Source organism: Manihot esculenta, chromosome 1 (assembly GCF_001659605.2).
Source record: "Manihot esculenta cultivar AM560-2 chromosome 1, M.esculenta_v8, whole genome shotgun sequence".
Lineage (NCBI taxonomy): Eukaryota > Viridiplantae > Streptophyta > Magnoliopsida > Malpighiales > Euphorbiaceae > Manihot > Manihot esculenta.
In genome coordinates this window covers 34,360,098-34,377,607 of record NC_035161.2, presented here as the reverse complement: position 1 = coordinate 34,377,607, position 17,510 = coordinate 34,360,098, and the positions used below count along the sequence as shown (strand labels likewise).

At 34.4% G+C, this 17,510-nt stretch overlaps 2 protein-coding genes across 3 annotated transcripts; one reads left to right on the top strand and one right to left on the bottom strand.

Annotated features, from left to right (window-relative positions):
• Nucleotides 1-1,648: 1,648 nt before the first annotated feature.
• LOC110623654 (protein PIN-LIKES 3) lies at nt 1,649-6,323 on the bottom strand. The gene is made up of 10 exons (XM_021768660.2): nt 5,728-6,323; nt 5,097-5,176; nt 4,868-4,992; nt 4,280-4,401; nt 3,947-4,186; nt 2,896-2,985; nt 2,534-2,634; nt 2,369-2,421; nt 2,083-2,268; nt 1,649-1,994 (listed from the first exon to the last, which is right to left on the bottom strand). Exons 1-10 carry the CDS (start codon nt 5,860-5,862, stop codon nt 1,870-1,872), a joined length of 1,257 nt encoding a protein of 418 aa, XP_021624352.1. The 5' UTR covers nt 5,863-6,323; the 3' UTR covers nt 1,649-1,869.
• Nucleotides 6,324-7,398: 1,075 nt separating this feature from the next.
• Nucleotides 7,399-17,215, top strand: LOC110610966 (AT-rich interactive domain-containing protein 6). Of its 2 annotated transcripts, none has more exons than XM_021751083.2 (13): nt 7,399-7,580; nt 7,868-9,152; nt 9,246-9,285; nt 11,273-11,325; nt 12,464-12,509; nt 13,849-13,941; nt 15,179-15,286; nt 15,392-15,443; nt 15,546-15,621; nt 15,737-15,803; nt 15,891-15,941; nt 16,528-16,620; nt 16,715-17,215. In XM_021751083.2, exons 2-13 carry the CDS (start codon nt 7,876-7,878, stop codon nt 16,814-16,816), a joined length of 2,058 nt encoding a protein of 685 aa, XP_021606775.1. In that variant the 5' UTR covers nt 7,399-7,580; nt 7,868-7,875; the 3' UTR covers nt 16,817-17,215. The 2 variants fall into 2 exon arrangements, with proteins under 2 accessions (XP_021606775.1, XP_021606854.1); XM_021751162.2 differs by having other exon boundaries at nt 16,503-16,620.
• The last annotated feature ends 295 nt before the right edge of the window (nt 17,216-17,510 follow it).

Sequence of the window (17,510 nt, the reverse complement as noted above, 5' to 3'; positions counted from 1 at the left end):
CAATTCACAAACAGCTGGCCAATTTTTTTTAAGAAGTATTTAATATATTAAATATTTAATGATAATAGGATATTTAGATGATATATTAATGAGGGTGATTATTAAACCGAAGAAATTGATTTAATTAGTTAAAGTAAATAATTACGGTAAAAATAAATTGGTCTTATACGAGATAAAATAAGAAATAAATTTATTATAACAATGCAAAACCACCACTTTAGTGTTTAAATAATTTATAAATTTTTATAGAATCATGTAATTTAATCATAAAAAATCATAGTCTTTCCGATAATGATTATTTATAGAACAATACATTATATAACTATGAAAAACATCATCCAAACAAGGCATTCTTAAAATGAAATGTGTGACAATTAAGGATATTATCTTTAAATTAAGAAAAATATTATTTTTTTAAGGAGGGATTAAGTGTCTACTTAATTCAAGGATATGTCATCCTAACTTCAAGAATATATATCTTGGTAATTGTTCTTATAATTATTCTCCTTCACCTTCTTCCCTTCCCTTCCTTTCCCTTTCCTTTCCTTTCCTTTACTTTCCTTTCCTTCTTTTTCTTATAACAAAAACTTAACACCATCATTTGTGGCATGAAAATTTTAGTTATTGGTGATGTCACAGTAAGAAAATGTCTGCTTCTGAATTAACTGGAAGTTGCAACTATTTTGGGCACCCTTTCATACCATTCGACTGGCTAATGATCAGCAACGTTATGCAAATTAGCAGCAGTTTTTAGATTGTAGGATCATCTTCTTTTTTACTTTGATATTTAGTTCGTTGCAATCTTTTTTCTTTTTTGTGTTTTTGCTTGTAAAAACATGACCAGCCATTAATGGTATTAGGCTAAAATATTATTGTTCAGATGGATTGGACACTAAGAATTAGCGGCCGGAGCTTGCAAAACCTCCTTTTTGTTTTAATTAGAAAAAAAAAATCAATAATATTAAATATTGACGAAATTTACCATAAGTTTCAGATTATTTGAAGGGGGATTCTTATAATTGAGCAATAATCAACAAGTTACTGCTCATACGATTTGAACATTTCAATATTACCCTGTATGGTATCGACTGATGATTTGCGGAGGTTCTAAACTCCATATCTCAAATCACTTTCCTCCACGTGGAATAAAAAATTTTATAAAAATTTAATTTAATCCAATTAGTTTATTTTTTAAAAACAATTTTATTTAAAATTCAATTCTTTTCTAATTTAAAAATTTTCATTTAAAAAAAATAAAAATCTAACAAAATTCATTTAGAATTTTCTTTTTCTTGTAAGAATATGATGTGCCCTTCTTTAATTACTACTTCTTGTGCCTAAATCGGTCTGCCTTTGCCAATTGTCTATATTTTCTTGTCCATTTTCTGTTCATCTTACCGTTATTGTTACTTGAGATAAGTTGTTATGATTTATGAATAACTAAAAATACATTATTTTCATCCAATTTTCTATGCCTTTATTTCTTTCTTGTGACCAAGTAATTGATTGAAATTTAGCAAATAGATGGTACTTGCATTTTTAATGCCAGAAGATAGGTTTGATTAGCTTCAAAGCCAATATTCCATCAAAATATAAAGCAAATAGAAAAGAAAGGGGAAAAAACTTGAGAATTTCCATTGAAGACGACTGCCCCACACTGTACATGCATGCCAGTGCCATTTGCATTTATATAAATTGCTTGGACATTTCTGGTAAATTTGGCAAAAGGAATACATACATATTTATATTTATATTAAATTCTAGAAGATGGAACACATGGAAATTTCTTATGCCTAACCAAAAGCTGCAATTGACATCAAACAACTTGAAGATAGGGATATAACAATGCAGCTCCAGATTGTCAATATTCTACCCCACAAGCCACATAAACAATGTTGACCAGAGCGTTAGTGAAATTGAGGCCAATGCATAAGTCCATAGCAGAATCACTGAGCATTCACTCTCTCCAGTTCCAAACAACTGGGTCATCGTACCTGCAAATTTCAGAATCCATGTTCAAGTTCGTTTTGAAAGCTCAATTTTGCAGATAAATAATTCTCAGAATCGCTTGGAATATCGTACCTATGTTCATTGCTGGAGGAAGTGCATATTGAAGCAAAAGAACAAATTGATACAGTGGATTTGACTGCACCAATCCCAAGCGCACTGCAGACTTAACAATCACTACCCCAAATATTGGTAATAAAATATACCGAACCACTATGATCCCTATGATGACTGAGCGCTGGACCTCAGAGCCTTTTAGACCTGAAAAGCATCCGGTTCGCGTTAGTCATATAAACTTTGACTGCATGAGAATCAAAAAAGTTAAAATGGACTTGCCAAAATCAGAGCAATTAGTAATTACCTTTAAGAAGATTTGCCCCCACTACCAAGGTTACAGTTGGAATGGCAGCCTCTCTGCGGACACACAACAAAAAGGAATCCTAGGGAAACATGTTAAGTAGCAGAAACTTAAAGCTGTAGTTTATATTGGTTGGAAATCTCTATAGCATCATGACAGGATACTAACCCAAGCAAAGATGCAGAATCCTGAACCACATGAAGAGGTGCATTATCACCAATTAGAGCTTTTCGGAACTGAGGTATGACACCAACAACAAATCCAACCAGCTAGAAAATAGAATATCCAAGTATGTTAGTCTAGAAACTTCAGATGAGTTCAACATGAACAAAATACTGAAGAAAAAAAGACTGGCAAAAGATGCTAATATGGTATCTAAACTTTGTAGTTTGTATGATTTGCGCAGCAGTTATTATGAAAATCTAATATGCATAATCTCCTTTAGGGTTTTAAGCCATGATATCATATATAAAATAGAAGGCCTTTTCTAGCTATAACTGATTTCAATTATAGACAATAGATTAGCATACCGCTCCAGATGTTGAAGGTGCAAGCAATCTTCTAAAGTTGATTTTTGTAAAAACCTGTAAGCTCTGCTTAATCCTTTCCAAAAATGATCCCTGTCACGAAATTTGCATCAAGAATATGATGATCTCTCAACATTACAATCTGCTCAAGGAAATGAAGAGAAGTCAAATCTAGCAAAAAAACTATGAGAGAACACCCATAGGTTTGGCAGTAAGTGCACTCCCAACTTGGGCAAGTTCCCAAGTTTGAGCTCCTTTCCCCTCCTTTGTAGTAAAAATAATAATATTACTATTAATAATAAGCTTACCTAAGAACTTCAAAATGAACATGACAAAGCCGAAAATTATAAGAGAAAAAAAAAATATAAGCCAGTAGATCAATAGTTATACATGTTTGAAGGTTTGCAGCGTAATATTGTACAGATCCCCTCAGAAAGTGAGAGGAGGAGGGCAAGTAGGATAATATACTCATATTCATATCCAATTTAAACCAAAATGTAAACCTTGCTAGTGAAGGTTTCAGACATTAATTTTCATCACACATCTAAAACAATTAATATTACTGGAAGAAAAATGAAAATTATCAAAATACACGCTTTAAGCACCTCAAACCACTGGCTCTTACCCTTGTAACCATGTGAAACTGTCTCTAAGCATCCCACTTATTTACTAGTTCAGATTTGGGTGTTCCCTGTGCTGTGCCTCCAGTCAGAAGTTGGTTTGTGAAATGAAAATTATAAGAAGATCTATCTATTTTGATTTCTAAAGTATTCAAGATTCATGAGTGCAAGCCTGTCGAAAATTGAATTGGTGTGCAGTTTATTTGTGCATGTAATTTCTCTCCAAAGATATGCTCAAGACTTATCCATGGCACTGAAATAAAGAGACCTAGGTGAGAGGTCAAGCACATAATAACAGTAATATATCAAAATAGACGATTATAAAATCTTTGATTTTCACAAATCTTAATGAAACTATTGCAAACAACATATCAGTAAGTTGGTCTCAAAGCACAAGACAAACAAAGAAGTGAAACACAGACATTTTATACTACCTCTGCCTTCCGCTTAGACATTGCGCAATCAAGTTCAAAGTGATCTATATGGTCCTCATTTGGTGAGTGGCCTTGTAAAGGAAGCAGGGGCCCTGTGGAAACTTTTGAAAGATTTTCAGGTGTTTCTCTAGGAGACTTTGCAACTTTAGCAAAGGCCTCCACTTTGGGCACTTCACAGTCCTTGCTTGAATATATGCGCATGATGTTATACACATAAGACCACATGTAGATAGCACCAATCTGAAATTTCGATGGTAAAAATTTAACTCTACATATACATCAAATGAGACAGTCAAGTTAGAAATAAAAAATATATATTCAAGAAAATCATACTGCCATGGAGAGGGAAACATATGCCAATCCATGTGTATAACAGACATCAACATCACCAAATGGACCACCTCTTTCTTTACATACAGCAGGAATGAATATCAGAGGCATGTTCCCCAGATTTCCTGTTCACATCAGCATCACCATTATGTACTACAATTTTTTTTTCCTAGTCAGAGATCAAGCAGAAAAAATCATAGCTGCTGCAAACACATGGTTAATTCTGAGAACTGGGATATGATGTGACAAAAATGCAACTGTTCATATGGTTTGCCATCCCAGGAAGGGAGACCAACTAGCTAACATAAGTACAGATTGCAGAACCTCAATGAGATGGGAAGAACGGATGTTTGGAAACCTCAAAAATCAATTCTATATCATAATAACCTTTACTTAGATTGACTCACACTGTAAGAGCATATTAGGGCGTTATGGCAATAACTTTAAATCTTTATGCCTATGTCAATGAATTCACTGATTCATAACTAGCCGTATTGCAAGACATATTGATGCTTAAAACTTGCATAAATACATTAACAAGGAAGAAAGGAAGAAAAAGAAGAAAAAGAAAAAAGAAAAGAAAGAACCCACCTGCAGAACAGCATCCTAACACAAGCCCCCTCAGACCGTTAGGAGCTTTGGTACTTTTAATAAGTAGCCATCCAAGTACGGAGCCAATGATAAATGTGAGAAGAATATTGAATGGCATGAACCACCTAAATGATTTAACCCAAGCTCATTATCAACTCTCAGGAAAAAAGATGACGCCAAACTGAAAATGGACACTCCCGAGCAAAAATTCTGCATAAAACAAACTCACAATATGCCCATGCTTCTGAGTGTAATATATTTTGCCAGATTGCTACCAACAAGGGCCGGATTGAAGACAAAAAACACAACCTGATTAGATTGGAAGGTAAGGGTGCTGAGTTAGCCTCCTTGATTATCATAATTATACATAAATGTTTGTGTCATAAGAACGAGAAAGACCAACAAAAAGTTAATTTTGCCACCTAAAGTTGAGATTTGTGCCCCACTCTACTTCCTTATAGAAAGCTCAGATACAACTTTCTTCATCTATGATAACGGGGTATACGACCACATACCCCTACATTTATCTTTGAAAAACATTAATTGGCCACCACTTTTAAATTTATTAAACATGATTTAACCAAAACTTGAAGTCTTCGAACTCAAATAATTTTTTTTTTACGCATATATACTTTTTTTGGGTCAAAATGCATAATCACGTCAATCTTAATTACTTGATCCATTTTTGGACTGGCAAGGCAGCTAAATTTTAGAGAAATGAGAAACCGATCAGAAGAGTATAATCCATACTTGCATGCATTAGCTAATTATTAGGCAGGCATGGACAGTACCAGATTACTGTGCAATGTCAGCAGAGCGAATAAAAGCAAAGGCAGAGCATTGTAAAAGATGAAACTTACATTATTCAAATGCTTTCGTGCATCAACTCCCAAAATATCGAAACGATCAATTGCGAGAAATGAGCCAAGAGCAGTAATCAGCAGTACTTTCAAAACAGGCATTAGTGAGGCAATGAAGAGATCCACAACCCCCATAGAAAAAAACTTTACCTAGGTCTCAAAATCTCTCTATTTCCCCCCTAAAAAGCCAAAAAGGTAGAAGAGAAAGATTAGAATGCCACGTTACTTGCAGGAAGCCAGGCCAAGGCCATCAAAACAGTGCAAGGATTAAGAGCAAATAAGCCAACAAGAAGAGAGAAAATGCACAAACACAGAGAGATTGAGAGTGAATTAGAAAGTAAAGTTAAGCTAGAGGCCCCAAATCAATCGAGAGAGAGAGCTTAATTAGTGTTAAATAACTTTTATGATTCTTCTGCCTAAAAGAAAAATCTGAGTGTTGCAGCAACGTTTATGTTTGCAAATGGCAGATTGTATATTAAAAATGGAAAAATCAGAGAATCCAACAAATTAATTTTGCTTTTGGGCTTTTGTAATCATAATCAACATCGTCTGGGAGGCAGCAGCAACTGCAATTGCAAAGTAAAATATGCCTTGAATTTATTGGCTCTCACAATTTCGATCTAGCCTCATCACAAAGAAATGACTCTTTAACAGCAACTCCTGTCCTCCCGTTTCGACACTTGGACTCTTCTGCTTTAGCCACGAATTCAATTATAACTGACATGCCACCTCATGTTATTTTACACTCACGCTCACAATATTTAACTAATAAAGAAATTAGAAAAATACGCATCTATACCCCGAAACACTTGCAGCTTGTTTGGAAAATTTCCTAGAGGGAAGCAATATTTAAATAAAAATAAACGCGAAGGGAAATGAAAAAAAAAAGTAAGTAAATAATATTTTTCTTTTATTATTTTTATCTTTTTATTTAAATAAATATAAAATAAAAAGAAAAAACTTATTTTTTATTGTTTATATATATATATATATTAAAACAAGGGTACATTTATTCTTTATTTTTTAAAAATTAGAGGGAAAATAATTAAATGAGAATAAAAGTTATATTTCTTTTCTTTATGTTTTTTTTACCTGAAAAAGATTTTTTTAAAAATAAATAAAATTATAAGAAATTTATATAAAATAATACAATTTTTTTTGTATAGTAATTATTTTATGAAAATTATTAAATAAAAAAAAACCACATTTTCTATAAACATAAAAATTGTGACACTCAAAAATATAAATGTATAATAAATTTACATAAACAAGCAAATAAAATATTATTTTAATTATAATAATGTTATTAATTTTTTTTATTATTAATGAATCTTGTATATAATTCTCATTAAACTGAATCTGTACAGACCTCGTTAAAAAAAAAAACACGTGTTTGAAGTGAGGATGCCATATGATTCTGATTCTCATTAGGCCTACCAAACAAAATCAAAAACCCAAGTAATAGTGGCCCAAAAGGAAAGCCGATGGACCCACTGGATTTGACATCCGATATTATATGGGCAATATTGAGAAGAAGAGGCTTCGCATGTTCCGACATCGTTTTGGTGAATCATCAAACAATCATACGCGTGGCGGTGGCGTGGCGTTTTTTCATGTCGTGGCAATGGGCAAGAAACAACGAGAAAATAATTATTTATTGGTGAAAATATACAAAATGAAATAAATGTTGCCGAAACGGAAAAAAGCGGTTGAATTAGCAGCACTAAATTAGGATGGACGATCAATCGGAGACAGAAAGGAGATGCTATTAGGGTTCATCTTCTTCTTCTTCTTCATTGAAACCTAAGCTTCTTTCCTCCTACTGGAATCGTCTTTTTTCCTTTCCTGTGCAGGTTAGCCTCTCATTCTTTTCAAATTTTCGATATACAGTTACTTCTTAATAAAGCTATCAGATTCACCTCTGCAACATTTCTGCATTTTTTAAGCATTATTATTCACCTAACTCAGACGAAAAATTAGGGTTTCAACTCAAGGAATAACAACATCATCAGCTAGGGTTATTTCTGATTTTCAACTGTTGCTTCATTGGACGCTCTAACTTCTGTTTATTTATTTATAAGCGTTGGAGTTTTACCTTTTTGTTTTTTTACTTTTTCCCTTCCATCTGTTGAGCGTTTAGAAATTAGAATGGGCAATGCCACAGAAAATGAGGATGAATCTGCTCGGCCGCTGCTTCATCCTCCAGCCAGTGACATGCCAATTGAATCACAGCTTGTTCCAGCAGAACAACTTGACCATGCTTCTCCTACCCATCCCGTCCCCATGGACCAAGATGAACCCTCTGCTATCCCCCATGTTAATAATGTGGAATTGAAGTCCAGTCCACAACATTCTCACTCTGAGACACCCTCCAGTGATAATGGCTTGGAATTGAAGTCTAATCTTCAAAAACCTCAGACTGAGGCCGCCCTCACTGATGACATGGTGACCGATCCTCCACAATCTCAGTGTCATGCCGCTGCAAATGATAACAGTGCTGAGTTCAAGGCCAATATTCAACAACCTCAGGCCGTGACAGATGCCAATGATAACAGTAAAGAGTTGAGGACCAATATTGAACAACCTCAGGCTGAAACAGTTCTCCATGGTGACAATATGGAGTTGAAGACTAGTCCCCAAAACCCTCAGGCTGAGGCGGCCCCTAATGCTAATGATGTGAACTTGAGATCCAGTCCTAAACAACATCATACTGAATCAGTCGAAAGTGATGATAGAAGTGTGGAATTGAAAACCAGCCCTCAAGTGGAGGCAGCCCCTAATGATAATGATGTGAACCTGCGGTCAAGCCCAAAGCAGCATCAGACTGGAGCAGCTGCTAGTGATAAAAGTGTGGAGTTGAAATCCGTTTCACATGAACATTCACAAGGTTCTCCTTACCCAATTCCTTTAGATGATGAAAGGGGTTTGCTCAAGCCTGGTACTGAACCTATTGCAGAGAGAAGACCTGAAGCCAATGAAACGTCTGATTACAAATCTAAAACATGCAGTATTGTTGGCACCACCATTTCAACATGTCATCTTGAAACTTATAAATCGACTCCAGATGCTAAGGTTGAACCTTCTGAAGCATCAGAAAATAAATCAGGACATCATGCTGGCACCCTTACTATAGAGGAAAATGAACCTGCTACACCTCATGCAGGATCTTCAAGCATCAAAACTGAACGTGAGAACAAGAGAGAATCGAAGAACGTAAAGGATAAAACAGATATTGCTACACCTGAAAGTAATGGCAACTCAAGCTCAAAGTACTCATTTCTTTTGGATGATGATCATGATGGTAATGAGTCAGGAGCAGAGGAGGAGCAATGGGCATTTATGAAGGAACTTGAAAATTTCTTTAGGGAGAGGAGCATGGAGTTCAAACCTCCTAAATTCTATGGAGAGGGATTAAATTGTCTGAAGTAAGCTTTTAGTGATTTTCAATGTTTTTCCTTTTATATTATCTTTTCTAAAAACAACTAGTTAGGCTAATAATGTTTGCATTTGGTGATAAGGTTGTGGAGAGCTGTTATGAGATTGGGTGGCTATGATAAGGTAAGCATTGTTTGCCTCCAAATCAAATGAATATTTCCATTTTCACAGGCATCTTTAATGAAATGTTAGAATATTAGTTATACTTGGTTTGGGCTGCTGAAGCTAAAAACTTGATTATGTTGGAGTTAGAGCAGAGTATCCCACTGATACAATTGTGCATGAACAACACTAGCACATGCATGTGTGTGCACACGCTCACAAGCAACCAAGTGCACAGGTACAGTGCTTGCAGCCTCACACACAAAAGGCCGAAGTTGATTAGAAGAACTTAAGCTTCCGTTTGGGAAGGGATTTTTTAAAGTAATGGAAGGTTTTTTAAGGTTTAAAAACCGTGGATATGTGTTTGGGAGAAGGTAAGTTTTTAAAGTAAGGTTTTTGGAGGTTGTTTTCTCTTGAAAACCTCCAAATACTTTAAAAAATCTTCTTTTCTGCCCAAACAGGAAAAAAATTTTCAAATCTAAAAACCATGAAAAATCTCACCTCATAAAACCATACTTTAGAAAACCTTACTTTACCCTACTTCTTCCAAAACAGTGTAAGTCACATATTTAGGCCTAAAGATAATAACTAAAAAATCCCAATACTTTGCACAGTCATCTCAATTTGCTGATCATTTTGATTTTGGCAATTTTATCCAGTTCAATGAGTGAGAATGGAATAGGCCAAAAAAAGGTTGTTCTCTTTCAAAATATTACTTTTATTACTTTCTAAAAGAATAATAATTTTTGTCAATTATTGGAAATTTTTATATAAATATTTTGAAGTTAATATTGTGCGCTGAACAGGATTTCAAAGAAGTTAAAAAGGTATATTTTCTGCCAGTTAAGTAAGCTAGGCAGGGTTATGCAAAAATTTTCATTTATCTCACTAAATTGGGAAAACTTGGCATCAGTCCACCATAATAAGGTTGAAACTAAAACTGTTGGAATTTGAAGGATTTGCTAAAGCTTTAGGCATGTGCCAATGTTTTTACTCTTTTAATTACTAGGCCATTAATTTGTAATTGACTAGACAACAATAGAGAGGTTGGATGTGAGTTTAATAGAAGTAGAGGCATTCTCTACGATCACATTGTCAGGAATTCTAGTAAGTTCTTTAAAAAAATGAGCAAACCATATGCACCTAAGTGAAACATAATGTTAGGATTTAGGAACCCTAATAGAGAGTTGAACTAGTAAATAAGGATTAGAGGAGAAATATAAGAGGATAGAGGCAGAATAGAGAGAATAGAGTAAGAGGAGAGAGAAGAAGAGAATAGATTGAGAGAATAAGAGAGAAATATAGAGAGAGAAAGAGAGAGAGAGAGAGAGAGAGAGAGATTATTTCTTGTAATTCTGGAATAGTTCATACAAGACTCTTCTCCACCTTATATAGCGGCTTAGTAACTGCTGTAACTACTTCTGGTTACATTATAACAGGATAACTGCTATCTCAACTACTTTCCCACCAGTTACAACTAATTCTTAACTGCCAACTATTCCTTCTATCCTGGTACCATTTCCTATAGTACGTGACACAGAGTGAGCAATCTTCAATTAGCTTTTGCAAGTTAGAATATTGTTGTAAATTTGCAATTCCGTATTTTCCTTAATTGATAACTGGAAATTATTTTGGTGCTGTAAGTACCACTCATAACATGGAAATGAAGTTAGTAATTTTAATTCACTCATTAGCTTTCTAGGAAAAGGAGAAACGAGAAAAGGGATCTTAAGAATGGTACAAATTTTTCTGCTTTCTTTTGCTTGAAGAAACTTTTCATTGTTGCTGTGCTGTTTAATATTAATATCTGTATCTATGTAGGCATCTTCTATAAATGAATCTTTACAATAAAGTGATACAATTCACTCTCTCTTTTCTTTTGGAAATTTATTTTGGTTATATATTATTTAAGGCCTGCAGTATTCTGCATGAGGTTGTTTCATTTGAAATTTTAATTTTCTTGGACCATGTTTCTAATATGCTCATAAGTTTTCTTTTGATGGAGTAGGTGACTTCATGCAAGTTGTGGCGGCAAGTGGGAGAATCCTTCAAACCCCCAAAGTAAGCAACTGTGTGTGTTCTGGTTACTAATAAGTTTGATGAACCAATACACATTATATTATTGGTATATGCTGCTTCTTTGTTTATTATTTTATATTCTTGAAGATTGATACGCTTATAGAGATATTGGATCCTACAGCTGAAAATTAAAAATAATGGAGTAGACAGCCACCAAAACTATTATATATTACATGTATTATTTGTATGCCCCAAAAACTTCATTTGAAAACATTGATACACACGGCTAATTGCTAGAAATTTGAACCTTGCCAAAATATCCTTAATCCTCGAAAAGAAAATATTACCACAATTAATGTGAAAGTAGATGAACGCTTCTAAACAAGAATATTATGCAGTCCAAATCCTTGCCCTCAATTTTAGCATATTTAGAAGATTCTGTGGTTAATTGTGCTCTAGAGCAAGCCTCTTGCTTCCCACATCAACAACGGGTCAGAACTTTGAAATTCATGTAGACCTCCTCAATGTTGCCTTGCCATGTGTGCATGTTTGGAATTGCTAGTGAGTAGTGGGTGCTAAATCACTAAAGGAATTTTTTTTTTTAAGAAAAAAAAGAAAAAAGAAAAACCCTCGTTTGGTTTAGTAAATTCCTCTAAATTTCAAATGTTTGCAATATTAGTCATTGAGTTTCATCAAAGCTGGTTGAAATTGGCCAAAATGATTTTTTTTTTCCTTATGCTTTGGTTAGACAATAGAGAAATATTGTTAAAAGTAATTTCTTATTTTAATTGCAATTTCTTTTTGCACCTAAAGTGAAATTCATATACTTAATATTCTCAGTATACATGACAATAAAGAAGAGATTAGAGGAGCAACTTGATGAAAGTAATAAAGTGGGAAAATGGGAATATTTACTCATATATGCACACCCGTGTGTATTCAAACAATTCAAATATCATTTGGCCTAAAACACTTCCGCAGGGAATGCTTAGGCAATCCAGCAACTGATTTTCATATCCAGGCACAGTACATGATTATGGTCTTTTCTTGAGACATAGTATTAGTCACTAATAAAATGATGGAAATACCATATTGCTACATGTTTACCATCTGATGCTTGAAATTTTCTGCCTACATATTTAACATTTTGTAACATTTTGTGCTCTTCTTTTCTATGCAGGACATGTACAACTGTCTCATGGACATTTCGAGGGTTTTATGAGAAGGTGATTTTGGATGGAAAATGTTCATATTTTCTGTTTGCTTTTAATTTGTTGTTCCTTTATAGGTGATTTATGTAAACGTTTGGCATAAGTTTGAACCCCCCCCACACACACATACATTCAATGCATTTTATTGTATGAAGTCATGCATACAACATCGAGTTAGTGTCTTGTTTTCCTCTTAGTTGTAAATTTGTAATCATAATGAGAAATATAAGATGTGAATATATGACACCAAACAAAGTGAAAGGGAAAGTTTATAGAACTGTGTTTAGGCCAGTAGCCAGCAATATTGTTATGGGAGTGAATGTTGAGCATTTAAGGTACCACACATCCACAAGATGAGTGTGGCCAAGAGTACATGCAGCACAAATTGGGGATAAAATGAGGGTGTCAAGATGATTTATTATGTACAACATGGAGAATCAAATGTTTTTAAAGGGAAATGTAATAAATTAATGTAAGGACTTGGGAGTGACAAGGGAAAAGGGGGAACGTAAAATGAAGTGGAGAAAAGTAATATCAAAAGATTTATAACTTTTAAATATTAAATTATTAATGCAGAAGTCTGCAATAGAGCTGAATGGCTAAAATATCCATATAATCGACTTCAACTAGTTCAGGATTAAAGTTTAATTGTAATGAGAAATGTAAGATACTTAAAGCCAGATTTAAGTTGAGCAGTGAAACAAAAGATATATTTGATGTTAGATTTGCTTGAAATTTTTATATAGAGAAACTGCTAAAGATGAAGATGTGCTTTAGAAACTAGAAAAATAAGGAAAAGAGTAGTGAGCTGTCAGTGTGGAAAAATGGGAATAGGAGGGAAAAGAGATGTTCTCCATTAAAAACCAGAGAAATGGAGTGAGGGGGAGAGAGAGAGGACAGGAGAAAGGAAAAATGATAGTTGTAAAGTATTTAGAAGGAGGTTAGAAGAGGATAATTTTACAGAACTACAAAAGTGAAAAAGATAATATGAGCCATCACGAGTAGATCCATGGTGAAGAGCTTATGTTCATTAAATTATATCCTGCATGTGTATTGTGTTGCACATTGACAACATAAAGAAATATGCATGAAAATCAACATTTTGGTGGCTAACTGCATGAATTATAAATTAACTATTTAAATTATGTGAAATGAAATTGGAAAGTTAAATTGCTCAATTATTTTTCTTCTATAATTTTGAGCATTCTTTACAAAATTTGAAATTTCCATGTACCCTTTTGAATTCTCCTTTAGCTGCAACTATATGCTAATAGTGCAGATTTGTTTCCTATGCTGAAATTTGTGCTTATATGATCTCACAGATATTGATGACTCGGTATGTTTTATTTTCTAGGCACTTCTTGATTATGAAAGACATAAAACATGTGGCGGTGAGCTTAGCATACCCCTTGCTTCCAATTCAGAGCCCATGAATGTTGACAATCAGGTAAAATTTGAATTTCACATATTGCACCTACTAAATAGTGTTCAATTTGGTATTAGGACTTGTGGGGGCCCCCTCCTTCTCTCTCTCTGCTCTTTTGCAGCATGTTTAATGCTGTGAAGTCTTTGTTAGTGGTTTCACTAGTACAACACACATAATGATCAATATAGCTCTCCCAACAGCATCAAATTTTGGGCTGGGTTTGATAAGCACAAATTGAATCTTCCTACCTAACATCTTTGTCTCAAAAGTTTTACAATAATATGATGTTTAAAGAGCTTTAGTGGTTAAATCTTATCATAAGATTCTGTTTCACATAATATGCATTTTTTTGTGCATTTTCTGATATTTAGAGCACTTGGGAGAATTGTTCAAGTCATTTTCAAGGATTTTGACCTCCCAATTTCAGAAGGCAATAGTTTTCTGGACTTCGACAAATTTATTAAAATGGAAGAACCTATAAAGAAATAACATAGAAGTACCCATTAGTCTATCAAACACAGCTGCCTGCTGGTGACAATCACAATTTATTTTTTGTGAGTAATTTTCTTTCACATCCAACTATAAATAGGTCCAAACATTTAAAAGAGAACTAATATCTCAATGTACTCCAAATGTTAGAATCTAGCAGACAATTTTGCGCCCTGTGAGCTTAACACTGATTTTTGTGAAAGCATTTTCTATGAAAATGACTTATTTTCTATTGTTTGATTGCGATCCTGAAATTTATTGGAAAATATTTTCTAGCATTTAAAATGTTCTGTAAAATTCGTATAAACTTTTTTTTCCAAAAACAAAAGAATCGATTATATGGAAATATTTGAATTTTCAATGACTACTTATTTTTCTCTCTTAACATAGAGACAAATTACATAAGCAATGGAAAATTTTGTCAAACTTTTGGAAATTAGGTTTGCTTTTCTTTTGGCTAAGAAAGAAATCTCTTTGTTGATGCCTAAAATGTCAAAAATGACAACGCTTTCCAGTGGAAGACATGGGAGCTTAATTTACTTTATGATAATCAAACAACAAAAAATAGTCGATTTCTTAAAAAATGATTTCCTTAGAAATATTTTTCATAGACTAGCGACTTTTTGCATAAGAAATGGAGCCAAAATTTATTAAGTTTGACAAGGTGGTCTTGTTAAATGTCTTAACAATAGGATTGCAAGTCTTCTTTCCCTTTTTCCAAAAATCATCACCTTTACAAGTATTCTTTATTTTTGCTGATATGATTTAGCCACCTGGATCGGGTAGAGCCCGAAGAGATGCTGCAGCACGTGCAATGCAGGGTTGGCACTCACAACGTCTGCTTGGTAATGGAGAAGTTAGTGATCCTATCATTAAGGTCTGTTGAAAGTAGTATTTTGTGGTGTTCACTAATTTGTTTTCTCATGCCTATTCTTGTAATGGAACATATTTGTATAGAAAATAAGGTCTCCTTATTTTGTAGGATAAGAATTCTCCATCTTTACAAAAGCGTGAAAAACAGCTTAAAAGCCTTAGTAAGTAACAGGGTTATTACTTTCTTATGATATATTATTGCTTTTTCTTGTAAAAGCTTAAACCAGTTTCCAATTGAACCTTCATGATAACTCATAACTCAGGTTTACTCAAACGCAAGAAACCATCTTACATGGAACATGCTGTCAAAGCTGCACGCACCAAAACATCTAAACCACAGTTAAGATTCTGTGCCTAGTGGTTTTAAAGATTTATTTAAGTTGAAAATTATGTCAAACATATTTCGCAAATTGGTATTGATTGAATATTGTTAATGCTGGTGCTATTATATTAGATTGGATGTAGAGGTGATTGACCTTGGACCTCCAGCAGATTGGGTGAAGGTCAATGTACAGAGAACGGTAAGTTCCTGCATCTCCATTTGAATTGAAAGCACTAGTAAAACCTTTATAAATTCTTAGTTCAATTGAAATTATATGTATCTACAGAAAGATTGCTTTGAGGTATATGCTTTGGTGCCAGGGCTTCTTCGTGAAGAGGTAAGTACCTTAAATCAGCTTTAAGTTTCTTACCTTACCAATGTGTTCAGTTATTTCACTTTTGGAAGGTATCCTAGTGTCATTTAGAATCATCAAACAGTTACCACCTGATTATAATTGCTATTGTGAGGTCGAACTAGAGGTTGCTAGGCCATTTCTACTTTCTAGGTGCTTAATGCTTTAGTCAATTACTTAATGTTCTCTAGCGTATACCTATTTGGTGCCGCCATTTCAACTTTTGGCAGTCTGAAGGACATCAGCTTTTGTTATAGCTATGTACGATAATGGAGTCAAATGAATGGCAAACTCATTATGCATGAGCTTGTGAACCTTAGCCGTAAGTACGCTCCTAAGACAGTTAATGTTCTGTTTGCTTAGCTATTACACCTGTGAATCCATTCCCCACAATGTTTTATGAGAATGTGCATTATGGATAATGGAATGCAGCCAATGAGATTAATTGTTGGATTAGAAGATTGGTTAAAGCAAAGTTTATTTACCAAATTATGCATGTAAGTACGGCAGTTGCTATAATCTCGGTTTGTGCATCCCTGTGTCCAGCTAAAAACATTGCTTTCAAACTCAGGTTCGTGTTCAATCAGATCCAGCAGGGCGACTGGTCATCAGTGGTGAGCCTGAGCATCCTGAAAATCCTTGGGGTGTTACCCCCTTCAGAAAGGTACTTTGTCCTAAGAATAGGCATCATGGACCTGGGTTTTGGCCATTTCCTCATCAAGTAGGCATTACTAGCTCATTTTCTTTTGTCTTGCCAGGTGGTTAGCTTACCCTCGAGGATTGACCCACATCAAACTTCAGCTGTGGTCACCCTGCATGGACAACTATTTGTTCGTGTCCCATATGAGCAGTCAGAGTAGATAGGAGTTTAATTTAACAAATGTCTTGTGTCCATTCCCCCCCCAGAATCCCACATTTTCAGTTTTGAACTCTGATGCATGCGACTTCTAATAGATGGTAGATTATTAAAGTTTCTTAATGTTTAGCTAGGAGGCTTTTCATATATAGCTCTTTCGTTTTCCATTTACTTTTTCTTACGCCTTTGTTAGGCAGCTGTTTCCATGTTACTCGCATATGGTAGACTTTGTAGGCTAATGTTTTTTTACAATTAGTTTTCTTCCACATGTTATTACCATTTCAAATGAGTCACAAAACGTGTAATGGATGTCGGTTTGCAACGAGTCCAATTGTAGCCCGTAATGGATGTGGTTTTGTATCATGGTTATTAAAGCGTACTTTCTACCTGTTTAAACCTAAAATTTGGAAATGTGAAACATTCTTCAGATTTAAGTTCTTAAAATATTACAAATATCTGGAAAAAGTTTTGGTTGAAGGCATTTGCTTGTGAAGCAACTCTTCCTCATCCACGTTCTCCATTTTGCGGCTGTAAAATGCCTCTTAACCCCCCCCCCCCCCCCCCCCCCCCGGGGGCGGTGTTTCACATATCCAGGTTCAACCTCCACACCCTTGAAAGAATAGGGGAATGTTGCTCATGCGAAGTCTTCATAAAATGAAATAAAATGAAACAACAGTGATGCAAGTGTAACTATGGCC

What these genes read in the sequence shown, in the direction of transcription:
- LOC110610966 (XM_021751083.2), top strand. Translation starts at nt 7,876, where the DNA reads ATGGGCAATGCCACAGAAAATGAGGATGAATCTGCTCGGCCGCTGCTT. An exon ending in AAAACAGCTTAAAAGCCTTA is followed by an intron (nt 15,444 to 15,545) that starts GTAAGTAACAGG and finishes CTCATAACTCAG; the next exon opens with GTTTACTCAAACGCAAGAAA. An exon ending in GTGTTACCCCCTTCAGAAAG is followed by an intron (nt 16,621 to 16,714) that starts GTACTTTGTCCT and finishes TTGTCTTGCCAG; the next exon opens with GTGGTTAGCTTACCCTCGAG.
- LOC110623654 (XM_021768660.2), bottom strand. Translation starts at nt 5,862, where the DNA reads ATGGGGGTTGTGGATCTCTTCATTGCCTCACTAATGCCTGTTTTGAAA. An exon ending in CACGAAAGCATTTGAATAAT is followed by an intron (nt 5,177 to 5,727) that starts GTAAGTTTCATC and finishes CAATCTAATCAG; the next exon opens with GTTGTGTTTTTTGTCTTCAA. An exon ending in GTTAGGATGCTGTTCTGCAG is followed by an intron (nt 4,402 to 4,867) that starts GTGGGTTCTTTC and finishes TGATGTGAACAG; the next exon opens with GAAATCTGGGGAACATGCCT.